The sequence below is a fragment of the Littorina saxatilis genome, linkage group LG13 (assembly GCF_037325665.1).
Source record: "Littorina saxatilis isolate snail1 linkage group LG13, US_GU_Lsax_2.0, whole genome shotgun sequence".
Lineage (NCBI taxonomy): Eukaryota > Metazoa > Mollusca > Gastropoda > Littorinimorpha > Littorinidae > Littorina > Littorina saxatilis.
In genome coordinates, this window is record NC_090257.1 from 36660306 (window position 1) to 36674011 (window position 13706).

General features: G+C 44.3%; 1 protein-coding gene and 1 long non-coding RNA gene across 4 annotated transcripts in view; both read right to left on the reverse strand.

Moving 5' to 3' along the window:
* LOC138945639 (uncharacterized) overlaps window positions 1-13706 on the reverse strand; it is a 137122-nt gene that overhangs the window by 82320 nt on the left and 41096 nt on the right. The window lies entirely within an intron of this gene.
* Window positions 1-13706, reverse strand: part of LOC138945633 (uncharacterized) — a 152020-nt gene that overhangs the window by 34362 nt on the left and 103952 nt on the right. For all 3 annotated transcript variants that reach the window (XM_070317106.1, XM_070317105.1, XM_070317107.1), the window contains 8 exons: window positions 9312-9440; window positions 7550-7900; window positions 5390-6729; window positions 4225-4446; window positions 3432-3643; window positions 2159-2320; window positions 1835-1957; window positions 1325-1399 (listed from right to left, as the gene is read on the reverse strand). In XM_070317106.1, the coding sequence (XP_070173207.1) occupies window positions 1325-1399; window positions 1835-1957; window positions 2159-2320; window positions 3432-3643; window positions 4225-4446; window positions 5390-6729; window positions 7550-7900; window positions 9312-9440 (2614 nt within the window). The remainder of the gene's footprint in view (window positions 1-1324; window positions 1400-1834; window positions 1958-2158; window positions 2321-3431; window positions 3644-4224; window positions 4447-5389; window positions 6730-7549; window positions 7901-9311; window positions 9441-13706) is intronic.

A 13706-nucleotide genomic window follows, 5' to 3' on the forward strand; every position in this document is an offset into this window, starting at 1 on the left:
GTGGAAGGATGTCCTTATTCAGTGTAAAATCCTGGATAGTTCTGTAGTGGTCGACTTGATCGTTGAGATGGGAAGGAATATATATATATGTTTTCGAAGGGGATACACAGGTATGTTTTAGAAAAGGCCTAATAACTGTAAGCACAAAATTAATCGTATTCCTTGGTAACACGATGTGTAATACTGCGTCAACTCTTTTCTGTTTCTTTCATATCTTTGTAACCATTTGGGTTGGGTTGGGCGAGTACGTGGCTGTGGCCGTTGGAAAAGGGAATGATCGTGACTCGTTTAAACAAAAAAGAAGAGATACACAGGTCTTCATGATTTTTTTTGCAGTCAGGGATTCAAAGGGGTGTAAGATTGTTTTCTCATGTATAACAGAATATCACTGACTTTTCATGAGTAACATTCTGTTTTTAACTCAGTGAGTTCGAACAGCATGTTTTTGCTGACATTAGTCATCTTTCAGAGAGTGTTATCAACCAATCTTTACGTGCCTTTAAGTTGGTAAGTTTTTTTTCCCAGAAAATGCTGTAAACATAAGGATAAAATAATACATTATGGAGAGGATTATGCTAGTGTAAACAAACTGAAAATGACAAACATAACATTAATGGGAAGTTTCAAATAAACAGCATACAAACTGGATTCCCTATTATTGTTTTAATTATTCGTGAACAAATTAGATTGTTTGCGGAGTTCATGCAAGCCCGTGCTCTAGCGGTACATACAATTCAAGGACAATAGGTAACTAATCACATTCAGAAATAATGCATTCAGACAGTCACACTGTGATATCACCTCTACTGTGAAAAAGTACTCATGCTTTAAAACTAAGACAAACTGCCACAGACGTCGCACAAAAAAGTACATTCTGAAATTTGCTATCCTATACATTGAAAGTCACAGACCCAAACTCAAAAGTACGAAAAATATCAACAAACTATCCACTATTAGGCCAAAAAAGAAATAGGTCTGTTTACGGTAACATAGGCCAAAAAAATAGGGTCGGTAGGTCGGGATTGTTTTTTTGTTTTTTTTTTGTTTTTTTTCTCCAAAAAACCATATTTTTACGTTATTTTGCCAAAAAAACAAGATTTTTTTTTCTTTTTTTCCCCAAATGCCAAAAAAAAGTCTAGGGTCGCGCGAAAAAACTAGGGTCGGTCGGGTTACCGTAAACAGACCTATTTTTTTTTTTTGGCCTTAGACAAGCACAAGCACATTTTGTCTTGTCAATTAATCACAAAACAGATGCTGCGTACAGTGAAAATGTGACCAATCTATCAATTCTCGAACATGTGTTTAGTGTTAACCCGAAGAATACCTTTGCAAATCTTCTGGCTGGTCTTGGAACAAGGCTGAACCTCATATTGGTCATCTCGGCAAGGTGTGTTGCAATCTGAAACGGAAAATAAGTTACGCTTTTCTTCTTGACTCGACTGTTTGCTGAGCATATGTATGTACTCTGTCTGTCTGTCTCGATCTCTGTGCAGATACGCACGCATGCAAGAGCGCACGCACGCAAGCACGCGCACACACACACACACACACACACACACACACACACACACACACAAACTCTCTCTCTCTGTGTCTCTCTCTCTCTCTTTTTCTGCGGTCCCGCATAGCCATATCGATTTAAGGGTCGTTAGAAACTCTCGCTCTCTCTCTCTCTCTCTCTCTCTCTCTCTCTCTCTCTCTCTCTTTCTCTTTCTCTCTCTCTCTCTCTCTCTCTCTCTCTCTCTCTCTCTCTCTCTCTCTCTCTCTCTCTCTCTCTCTCTCTCCCCCTTTACTGGATACAATCAGTAACATTAAACAGCTTCTATACAATTACCATGGCATGTTTTCCCATCGCCGTAGTAGTCGACACTACAGACACAATCGTAGGACCCTTTGCTGTTCAAACAACCAGCAGAGGGGTGACAGTTGGTGAATCCTTCAGCACACTCGTTCACATCTGCACAAAGTGCCAATTAAACACGGTTAAAGGAATTAAAGGAACAGTGTGAGCATGCAATTACGTGCACCACCACATATCTGCACAGCCTTGAACAGGCCTCATAGCATCGATCATTTAACTAAAATCTCACATTTATAGACGAATGCCAAAAAAATTAGGAGTGTCAGTCTCTTTTAACTATATACTGTGCACACCTACCAACACATTTGTTGGAGTCAGTCAGCCATGTGTTTTGCTCAATCAGCCTGTATCCCTTGCGACAGATGCATTCACCAGTCTGTACATCACAGCCCTGTTCACATTTTGCACGTGATGCACATAGCTCCGGTCTGCTCTCTCTCAGCACTGGGTTCTTCATCACTGTAGGATAGAAAAGGTCATCATGTCATTAATGAGATATGACATCGACTTAGCAAACCAAGAACTCTCTTTTTGCCCTCCTAGCTGTTCCCTTTGACGTCAAAGCAAAATAAAATTCGAGAAGAAGCCACAATGCGAATATTAGCGTCACCTAAAAGTTCTGTCACTTCTTAGGGACGTTTTTTGTAGAAACGACAAAGTGTTTTGAGAATGAAGTTGGTCTCGGTGGCTAGGTGATATCAGCGGTGAAACACTACGTGTAAGTTCACCACCAGGCTGTGCATGTATCGATATCGTATGTTGTTAAGTACAAAAAGAAATTCAGCATTTTGTAACAATAAAACACGCTGCGGACAAGGCTTGATCAATGCCTCAAAGAAAGTATGATGTTCATGTTCTGTTCGTTTCTTTTTAGCTTCACCACCAGCCAAGCTAAACAGAAAAACACACGACGCAAGCCAATGCCTCCCAGAGCGCCCAATATTGCCCGCTAGATAATCCACATGCAGACCCTGAACAGCCGCATGAATTATCTGCAAAATTGCTATCCTCTTCTGTGCTGAGAGACGGCAAAGCTTGAGCAGATGAGAGCGAGCCTTTCTTCATTACATTGTTGAGTTAAAACCCAAGGGAACTGCATATAGGAGACAAAATCCAAAAACAAAGAGACTGCCAACGTTCCAAAATTCAGAATAAAAAAACAAGAAAGGTAAGTTGTTGGAACGTAGTTATTGACAAAACTACGTTACATTCACAGAACGTTGTTATTGACAAAATTACGTTACAGTCACAGAACGTTGTTATTGACAAAATTACGTTACAGTCACAGAACGTTGTTATTGACAAAATTACGTTACATGACACTGTGCGGGAGGCAATGCCAAAGGGTTAATTCCCCTCAGAAAAGTCCAGCAAACTTCAAAAAGTCCAGCAACCAGCAAACTTCAAAAAGTCCAGCATAGTTCAAAAAGTCCAGCAAACTTCAAAAAGTCCAGCAAACTTCAAAAAGTCTAGCAAACTTCAAAAACTCCAGCAAACAAACTTCAAAAACTCCAGCAAACTTTTTGACTTCAAAAAGTCCAGCAAACTTCAAAAAGTCCAGCAAACTCACCAAAGGCCTCAAAGTTGAAGTTACCCTCCACCTCCATCCCAGTCTCCTTGTTGAGGTTGAAGTGGACAGTGCCCTGCTTGGCCGACAGGAAAGACGCGGGGGCGAATATGGTGATGTCCACGTTGGTGTCTTTGTTCTCGGACATTATCTTGCTGTACACGCCTGTGGTCAGTCCCAGGAAGCAGGTCAAGGAGAGCACTGTCAGGTTTGTGCTGAAACACAACAAAATTAAAAATTCATAAATAGCTGAGACACACATACCCTTGTATTTGTCTGCACTATTTTGTTCCTCTTACGGATAATTTGCGTAGGAAAGGACTGACTGAGATCATTCTTCAGATTGTTTGCGTGGGAAAGATCATTCCGCAGATTTCCTCTAATGAAAGTTTTGCCTGTTGATAAAGCAAAGGAAACCATCATAATGAAAACTAAAGAGTGGTATATGTACGTATATTTGTTCTATCTTTTTGTATGCCTTGTAATATTGTTGCCAAATAAACATAAAGAGAATGCAAAACATGTAAAAAAAATAAATTGTCCTTTCATCAGATTGGCCACACATTATGTGTATCTTTATACTAAGATAGAACACGCACATATATACGCATGCAAACATATTCACGCATACACACACCCACACGCACTCACAAACACATCGCACTTCACAAACGTTCTAAAGATGAAATTCAGATTTAACGTCCTCATGCAGTGGCATCGAGGGACATGTTCTGTATATATTCGGTACCACACACACACGTTCAAACTCAGAGTCACAACACAACAATAAACTTACAACGTTGAGCCAAAGCCAAGACGACCTCCACGCCCCACACCACCGCCACCACCACCGCGACGGCCTCCTGTTCCTGTTGGCTTGTTGTTGCTGTTGTTGGTGGTGTTGGTGGTGTTCTTGGTGGCACCGCCCTTCACAGAGTTGTTGGGGAGCGTCACGTATTCTCCTGCCGAGCCTGGTGCGGAGGGAGAGCTGTTCCGCTTTTGTGGAAGTGTGTAGAACCTGGCAAGGTAAGAGTGTAAATATTTATTTATTTATTATGAGAGCTTATATAGCGTGAACAACAATGAACTGTGCTCTCCGCGCTTTACATACTAATTTCTGCCGTGTGAGATGGAATTGTTTACACAATATATCACGCATTCACAACGGCCAGTAAATCTCAAGCCATTACGGCGAATATTTACTTTTCACGGCCTATTATTCCAAGTCACACGGGTATTTTGGTGGACATTTTTTTTATCTATGCCTATACATTTTTGCCAGGAAAGACCCTTTTGTCAATCGTGGGATCTTTAACGTGCAAACCCCACTGTAGTGTACACGAAGGGACCTCGGTTTTTCGTCTCATCCGAAAGACTAGCACTTGTGATGTACATAATGACGAGGAGGGTTCGGTGGATGAGGATTCGGTGGGGGTGGGCAATTTCTAAATACAAAGGCAGGTTTATATAAATGAATAAATACACAGAGTTAGAGAGAGGAGGGAGCGAGAGGTTCAGACTGAGAGAGAGAAAGGGGTGGGGTGGGATATATATATATAGAGAGAGAAAGCGACGGGGGAAGGAGACAGAGCGTGAGGGGGATCGAGGTAGAGAGGGAGGGAGAAAGAGAGGGAAAATTAGGCAGAATAACAAGGTGTCCTTGACAAAACTACCGCATAAAATGGAATTAAACAAAAACACAACAAAATAAGCGCATTACTGCCCTGTAGGCCTAAAGAACAAAGGAACATCCCAAAAAGCGACACGGAGACGGAGACGGAGACAGAGAGACAGAGAGAGCGACAAACAGAGCGACACACAGACAGACAAACTAAAGAGATAGACAGGCAAACAAACAAACAAACACACACACACAGAATTCCTTCCACAAGGAAACAAAAGCCCCGGCCAGGACAGGTAGAAAAACCACCCGTAAAACAGCAAAAGCGTCAGTCTCTCACCGTGGGGGAGGGGGCGGGAAGCTGAAAGCAGTCACATCTTGGTTGGTCTCCACCTGAGGTACAGGGGGAGGGGGCAGGTGCGGAGACATCGGGTCCGCCTCAGAGTTGACAGGGGTGGGGGTCTGATCCGATGACACCCCAGACGACATACCCGACGAGACACCCGAGTCAGAACCCGGTCGGTTGAGGTCTGACCTGATAATAATGCTGCTGTAAGGCCGGGGCTTGGGAATGCCCATTAGCGAGGAGTCACGACCGAAGAACATCGACCGTGGGCCTTTGAGGCTGGAATCGTCTCTGGTCTGATCTCGGCCTAAGGATGAGATCATAGGGCTTGGAAGGCCTCCGTCCGAGAGAAAGTCTTCAGCGTCTAGGGGAGGGATGTCGATATCGGAGTCCTCCAGGTTGTAGTAGGTGTGCTCCGGGTTGTTGACGTCGAAGATCTCGCTGCTGCCGTATAGCGACCTTGACCTTACGCTTCCGCTTCGTACGCTGTCGCAGTCCTCGCGGGGGTCTTCAGGGATGTCACCCATGGGCGGGAAGACCGGAGCGAACCTTGCTGCAGGGTGGGGCTTGGGGGCCACTGGAGGGGGAGGGGGAGGAGGGGACGGTTCCTTGAGGTCCTGTTTGCTAAAAGCCTTCTCCGGTTCCTTGAAGCGGATGGCTTTGTTCTGTCTCCCTGGGACAGCAGTCTGTGCGGGCGAGCTGAACGTGGTGAGTGTTGGGCGAGGAGTGTCAGGGGACAGAACTGCCCCGAACCCCGGGTGGTTCTGCTTGTCCGGCGTGGTCACTTTCACCACCTCCGCCTGCGTGCCTGTCTTGTGGACGTCCGCCATGACCTGCAGTCCAGACTCTGCTTGGTCCTGATCCGATCGGGAAGAATTATCAGGCTTCACCACAGCTACTCTCTTGTTAGCTTCTAGGTTGGACACAGGGACGTTGCCGATACCCGACCTGGCGTGTCGCTGTGGGGATACAAAGGTCGACATGGGCTTTCGGCTGTGGGTGTTCTCATAGTTTGGTTCCGAGGCTTCTCTGACGCTCTCGCCGGTAAGATCAAGATCTGTTTCGTTCTCAGAGTCAAAGGCCTCGTCGGCTGAACCTGACTCCGGCCCTGAAGACACGCCTGTGTAGAGACCGTTAGCCGTGCGCCGCCTGGCGGGTTGCTTGAAAGGCTTGTCTTTCTTGAGGAGATCCTTGTGCACGTTCTTGCCCTGGGAGTGCAGCTGGTTCTTGATGAGGTTGCGCTCCTGTGGCGTCAGTTTGTGGCCGTCGTCCTCGTTGGCCGTGGGGTTGTTGTGGTGGTCCAGGTCCTTCAGCTTCAGCAGAGTTAGCTCCTCCTGGAAACGAGACACGGTGTTTCTAAAGGACAGTCTGAAGAATTAGTTCGTAATACCTCTATAGATGAGACAAAAATAAGTAGCTATTCGTATGAACTTTACCACGTAAATCCTAAGTTTTGCAAAGTAACGGGACAGCAAAGTTTGTAAACTTTCTGAAAACTGAATCAGTTTGAATGTGATGGTTATGCAATGAATATTTCCTAGGCATCCATGTGTTGAGATATAACTTCGAAAAGTGATGAGATGCACCATACGAAATAGTGAATATTTCATAAGATACACCCTGGTAATTCTTCTTTGTGTTTTTCTGAGATCTGAGGAAAATAGCTTAAGTCGTCAACGAACAAAACAAACTTTCCCAAGCACACAACCAAACTAATCTAACAACAAAACAACCCAAATAGCAACAACTTCTTCTTCTTCTTCTTCTTCTTCTTCTTCGTTCATGGGCTGAAACTCCAACGGTTTTTACGTGTATGACCGTTGTGACCCCGCCATTTAGGCAGTTATACGCCGCTTTCGCGGAACAACAACAACAACAACAACAACAAAAACAACAACAACAACAACAACAACAACAACAACAACAACAACAGCAGCAGCAACCACGGCAACATCATCAGCAACACACGCTACAAGACAACCCGCCCCCCACCCCACCCCACCACCTCCAATTAAAAAAAACCCACCACAAATAGCAAACCCCAAACAAAATCCACAAACAAATTGAAGGGTATTGGAACGTTTAATTATCAACAAAATAATAATTAGCATTCTATCTGTTTTGGGTTCAAACACCAAACAAAGCATCACTCACCATCTCGATAGCTTCAGCCTCTTCCTCCAGGGGCATCTCAGGGACCTGCTTCAGGGAGTCATCGTTGTGCAGGCCGTCCAAGTCATCCCTGTCGGCGAGAGGGGGAGGGATCGGCAGCTCTCCTAGCGGGGGGAGGTTCACCACCTGCAGGCTGTTCCGGGATCTGTACACACCCCTCTGGCTACTTCCGGTCACGCTCTTCTTTTCTGCCATGTCGTACATCGAGCGTTCCGAGCGGTACCAGCAGCAGGAGTAAAGGGAAGTGATAAATGCTACCAGGATTGTCGCCCCTGCTATGGCGATGCCCAGCCATGTTAGGATGACCACGCCGGCTGATGTGTCCTTCTCGCTCTGTTTTAGAGAACAAACAGAAACTAATGAGAATGGCATTGCAAGAAAAAACAGCAGCTGATGAAAATGACATTGGAACGGTTTGTTTTTCACTCTGTGTTAAAGAACAAACAGCAGCTGAATGAGAATGACCTTTTTATTCTGTGTTAGAGAACATAAGTACGTGGGAGTGTCTGTGCTGTATCTTACTATCTAACCGCTACCACGTTGCTGAACAGGGTTTTGGCCAATTTTGAAACTGATTTTTCCGTAATTTCACCCAAAAGTACTTCCGTTCCCAAGGCATTTGAGGAAGAGAAAGAGTTGTTGACTTGCTCAACTTACATATCTAGTAACAACTATTACATTTTTACAGTATTTTAACGATGAAAGTGCGTCGCGTCACAAACATGCTATTCAAAGATGTTAGACCCGCTTGGAAGAAAGCAGATTAAAACACAGCTGGCTTTCACAGATGTAACACAAGCAACTATTGAAAACAAAAATGTGCGTTGTCGGTATCGTTACAGACAATGTTTTTTTGTTTGTTTATTGAATCTACTACTGACCACTTGCAGCAAACACACACACACACACACACATACACACACACACACACACACACACACACACACACACACACACACACACACACACACACACACACACACACACACACACACACACACACACACACACACACAACTGACCACTTGAAAACTAAAATCTGCGTTGTCAGTATCGTTACAAGCAATCTTTCTTTCTTTCTTTCTTTCTTTATTTGGTGTTTAACGTCGTTTTCAACCACGAAGGTTATATCGTGACGAGGGAAAGGGCCTAGGGGGAGATGGGATAGGGGAAAGGGGGGAGATGGGATAGAGTCACTTGTTAAGTGTTTCTTGTTCACAAAAGCACTAATAAAAAAAATTGCTCCAGGGGCTTGCAACGTAGTACAATATATGACCTTACTGGGAGAATGCAAGTTTCCAGTACAAAGGACTAAACATTTCTTACATACTGCTTAACTAAAATCTTTACAAACATTGACTATATTCTATACAAGAACCACTCAACAAGGGTAAAAGGAGAAACAGAATCCGTTAGTCGCCTCTTACGACATGCGGGGGAAGCAGCAAACAATTAGAAATAAGGATGTGGAAAAGAAGACTTTTGGTAAGTGAAATAAAGGTGATGGATCCAGTCAGGTAGAAATAAGACAACAAGAAAAGAATTGGAAAACTGCAGGGAATAGTAGGGAGAGTTTTCTTGGAAGGAAATATAGGTGAAAGGACTGGTAAGGCAGAAATAAGACAAAAGAAGAGAAGTAAAGGGGTGGGGTAGCTCTGTGGAAACACTCCCGCCGCGTGAAGGCGACCCCATGGGAGCGTTACAAACAATGTCCTTGTGTTTGTTTATTGAATATACCACTGACCACTTGCAGCAGGAGGCCATTGTCCCAAGAGTACAGCTTGGCCTGCACCTTGTAGGCCGCCTGGAGGTCCGGAGCAGAGATGTTGACCACCACACGGAATTCGCTGGACTCGACCACTCGCACTGTGCCCTGTTGGTGATACAACAAAAAAGTATGCTTAATGGGATGGGGGGTAACAAAGGGTTCATTGTAAAATGAAACCAACATGAATCATTTCAGAGATCGATGTTGATCACCATACGGATCTGTAAGTGACAGGACAGGACAAACAAGTGATGGAATGTGAGGTAAGAAAGCTGTAACATGCCCCTTAAGGTTGAACAGTGAGAGCGTTAAAACAGTTAGGCCAAAAAAAAATTGTCTGTTTCTGGTCACCCGACCGACCCTAAATTTCGGCGCCGACCCTAAACTTTTTTTTTCCAAAGTCTCAAATTTTTTTATTTTTTTTTTGGTGGTAAAGGACAGGGTGAGAAAATGAACAACAAAAACGTGTGAAAACGAAAGTCCGTTGACGATTTGTAAATGTGTTGAGTGTCTTGTCTCTATGTATAGTGAATCCAGTCTCTTTGCGCGATTTTTAAAGTTAGTTTTATTGGTCTACATTTGGGGTAAAAAAATAAAAAAATAAAAAATAAAAAATCCCTACCTACCGACCCTATTTTTTTTAGCCATGTTACCAGAAACAGACACATTTTTTTTTTTGGCCTTATCATCGAGGTAAGGAAGAGTTAATGGGAAAGTAGCAGCACGTTGGATTGGCTCAAAGACCTTGACAGGGCTTTGCCATTCAATGGACATCCATACACTTAAGGTCAAATTCGCACAAAATTGCGTCTAAGATATATTTTGAAAGCCTGGCAACATCATAAGCAGTTCACGTACTTTATATTGATACACTTAACTTTTAAGCCAAAACCACAAACCATAATTATGTGACAGAAAGCACACTTTGAGTGATTGCAATGAAAATAAATATCTGTACTTTGCTGCTCAGAACAAACACCCTCACCCTCCCCTCACCCCCCATCCCCCCCCCCCCCACACACACACACACTCGCAAGCTTATAGGTCCTCCTTTCACTTCCCGAGGTTTGTGTTTTCCTACTCTCTTTTTCCGACAAGCTTTCAACGTACAGTATCAGAGAAAAGCGACCGTCACACACGACGCAGAGTGTATTAAATTTCACACTGTTCTGGGGGGAATGAACCCCAACATAATGGCGAAAAGCTGATTATGGATACATGGCAGGTTTTATTTCCTCATATGTTCAGACCTGAAGAGTAGCTCATAATATATAAGGCGATCAAATTGGGAGGCGTGTGCGTGTGGCTGAGGTAGGGGTCGACACTAAGGCCGAGGGGCTGGATCGGGTTGGTGCTTGAACGTAAGGATGGTAGTGGTGTGTGTGTGTGTGTGTGTGTGTGTGTGTGTGTGTGTGTGTGTGTGTGTTTGGGGGTGGGGGTGGAGGTGGGAGGGGGTGGGGGTGGTGTAAGTGGTGTGGTAAACGTCTTTGGCAAAGGATTTCAATGTCTAGACTGTATTCCGTTGTTTATGTTATGTTATATGAAGTCTTATATCGCGCGCGTATCTCCCGATTCGGACTCAAGGCGCAGGGATCTATTTATGCCGTGTGAGATGGAATTTTTTACACAATACATCACGCATTCACATCGGCCAGCAGATCACAGCCATTTCGGCGCATATCCTACTTTTCACGGCCTATTATTCCAAGTCACACGGGTATTTTGGTGGACATTTTTTTTTATCTATGCCTATACAATTTTGCCAGGAAAGACCCTTTTGTCAATCGTGGGATCTTTAACGTGCACACCCCAATGTAGTATACACGAAGGGACCTCGGTTTTTCGTCTCATCCGAAAGACTAGCACTTGAACCCACCACCTAGGTTAGGAAAGGGGGGAGAAAATTGCTAACGCCCTGACCAGAGTCGAACTCGCAACCTCTCGCTTCCGAGCGCAAGTGCGTTACCACTCGGTCACCCAGTCACGTGTTTGGTGTTTGGGTTCCAGGCTTTTTGGGGCGTGAGAAAAGAAAGCTGTAATCGGATCTCATTAGTGTAGCTAGTACTGGACAGCGTTTGCTTGAATTGTATGTGTGTGTGTGTGTGTGTGTGTGTGTGTGTGCCAATGAGTGTGTGTGTGTGTGTGTGTGTGTGTGTGTGTGTGTGTGTGCCAATGAGTGTGTGTGTGAGAGAGAGAGAGAGACAGAGAGAGAGACAGACAAAGAGAGAGAGAGAGAGAGACAGAGACAGAGACAGACAGAGATAGACAGAGCTAGAGATAGAGACAGAGAGACGGAGCCAGAGACAGAGACAGTGATTAATCTACAGGACATTACACGAACCCGCATGCATCGTAGGCTATACATGCAACAAATACTCAGTATTTTTTGGGAAAGAAAAAAGTATTCGTCTTATAGTTTTCAAGTCAGTCCAGCATTTGCGTTTGTATAACATCAATCAAAGTCAGTCTTACCAGAAAGAATACGACACCCCCCAACACCTTAAAAAAAAAAAATTAAAAAAAAAAAAAAAAGTGGGGACAAAAATCTTAATCAGATTATACACTAGCAAGATTACCTGACCCCCACGTCGCAATATTACAATAAAGCCCAAACCCCCAAAAGGAAACCTTGCTACAGCCGTTAGTTTACCCCTCGTGAGCGGTGTTCCTCCGGGAAGCCAAGAAAGTTGGCTTAAACCGTGTTTATTCAACAATTCATATGTATTTAAACATGATACATGTTACGGATCATCAACAAGCTCAAGCTTATGGTGGTGACCCTAACGGGAGAATTTTACATATTGATTACGATAACTTGCGACGAGACTTCGACAAGTACTTTTTAAACCAAAACAAACGAGAAACAAACAAAATGTGCGAGATACGGTCAAACGAGATACGGTCAAACGAGATACGGTCAAACGAGATACGGTCAAACGAGATACGGTCAAACGAGATACGGTCAAACGAGATACGGTCAAACGAGATACGGCCAACCGGGAGTACACCGTTCTCTACCGGGCCCCCGCCGTGGTAGCCTGTATGACCAGTTGGCCCTTTAAGGGGTCCAGCAAAAGGTGTGGGGACACTAGTGTAACGTCGTGTGTGGAGAGTGTGGCGAGCGCTGGTGGGCGACTGGGGAGGTTTACTGGCACAGTAGAACTTCCCTTTTTACCTCTAAAAATATTTTTAACAAAAAAGAAAAAAAAAGAAGCGGGTCTTGAAAAGAGGAAGTTATCAAATGGAGATAAATATGCGGAATTGATGAACAGAAACACCTGAAAAGTAATAGTCTTGAAAGTAAGGAAGTTTGATAATAAAGGGGGTGGGAGGGGGGAGGGGGGGTCACACACACACACACACACACACACACACATTTACACACACATACCCTCTATCCCTCTCTCCCCAATCCCCACTCTCTTCCTATCTCACTCCTCCCCCGTCCCCCCCCCCCCCCCCCCCCGTCTAACCACCACCACACCCCTTCTTTTCACCCACACCCTAAATCACTCCTCAAAGCCTCGACCAGTCCATACAAACCCCAAGCTATATCACCCACAACTACCCCAGAGAGAGTGACCACAGCTACCTTCGCAATGGGCAGTGGCCAGTGAGGGGAAAGACCGGACGCGAGTGTCCAACAATTAAGCTTACGGAGCGCAGGTAAACATTGGTGGGGATAAGTTTACCTGTGGTGTTATGGACTACCCCCACCGTGTTGGTTTTGGGCTCAGGATAAAGAGTGACTTTTAGGGGAAATGTGTTTGGGAGTTGTGATTTACTCCAGTTTGGCGGTAACCCGAGAACTGACGAGAAAGAACCGTTTTATTGTTGTTAGCTGAGACAGGCATTAGGCGAAATCGTCTGATACGAGAAAAACTGTTTTATTTTTGTTAGCTGAGACAAATATTGGGCTAAAATTAATCGTCTGATACGAGAAAAAAAGTTTTGTTAGCTCAGACAGGTTTACTGCGAAATCGTCTGATCTGATATGGATCTTGTTTGAACTGTTGTCGATACTGCGGTAAGAGCTTTCAAACGGTGTGGGCATATTTTGATATAGTCGATCTGCCTATGTGATTTTAAAGGATTGTCATCCTCTGTAGGCTTGCCTAGCTGTGAGCTGCGATGATGCAACATCAAACAGATTATGAAACACTGATGAAGAAAATATTTTGAGAGATTTTAATAACAACAAAAATATACACCCAAACGTACAGAGACAGAAGCACGCTGCGTCGGCTAATTATTTTTGTATTTCCGATTTCTCTCTCTCTCTCTCTCTCTCTCTCTCTCTCTCTCTCTCTCTCTCTCTCTCTCTCTCTCTCTCTCTCTCTCTCTCTCTCTCTCTCTCTCTCTCTCTCTCTC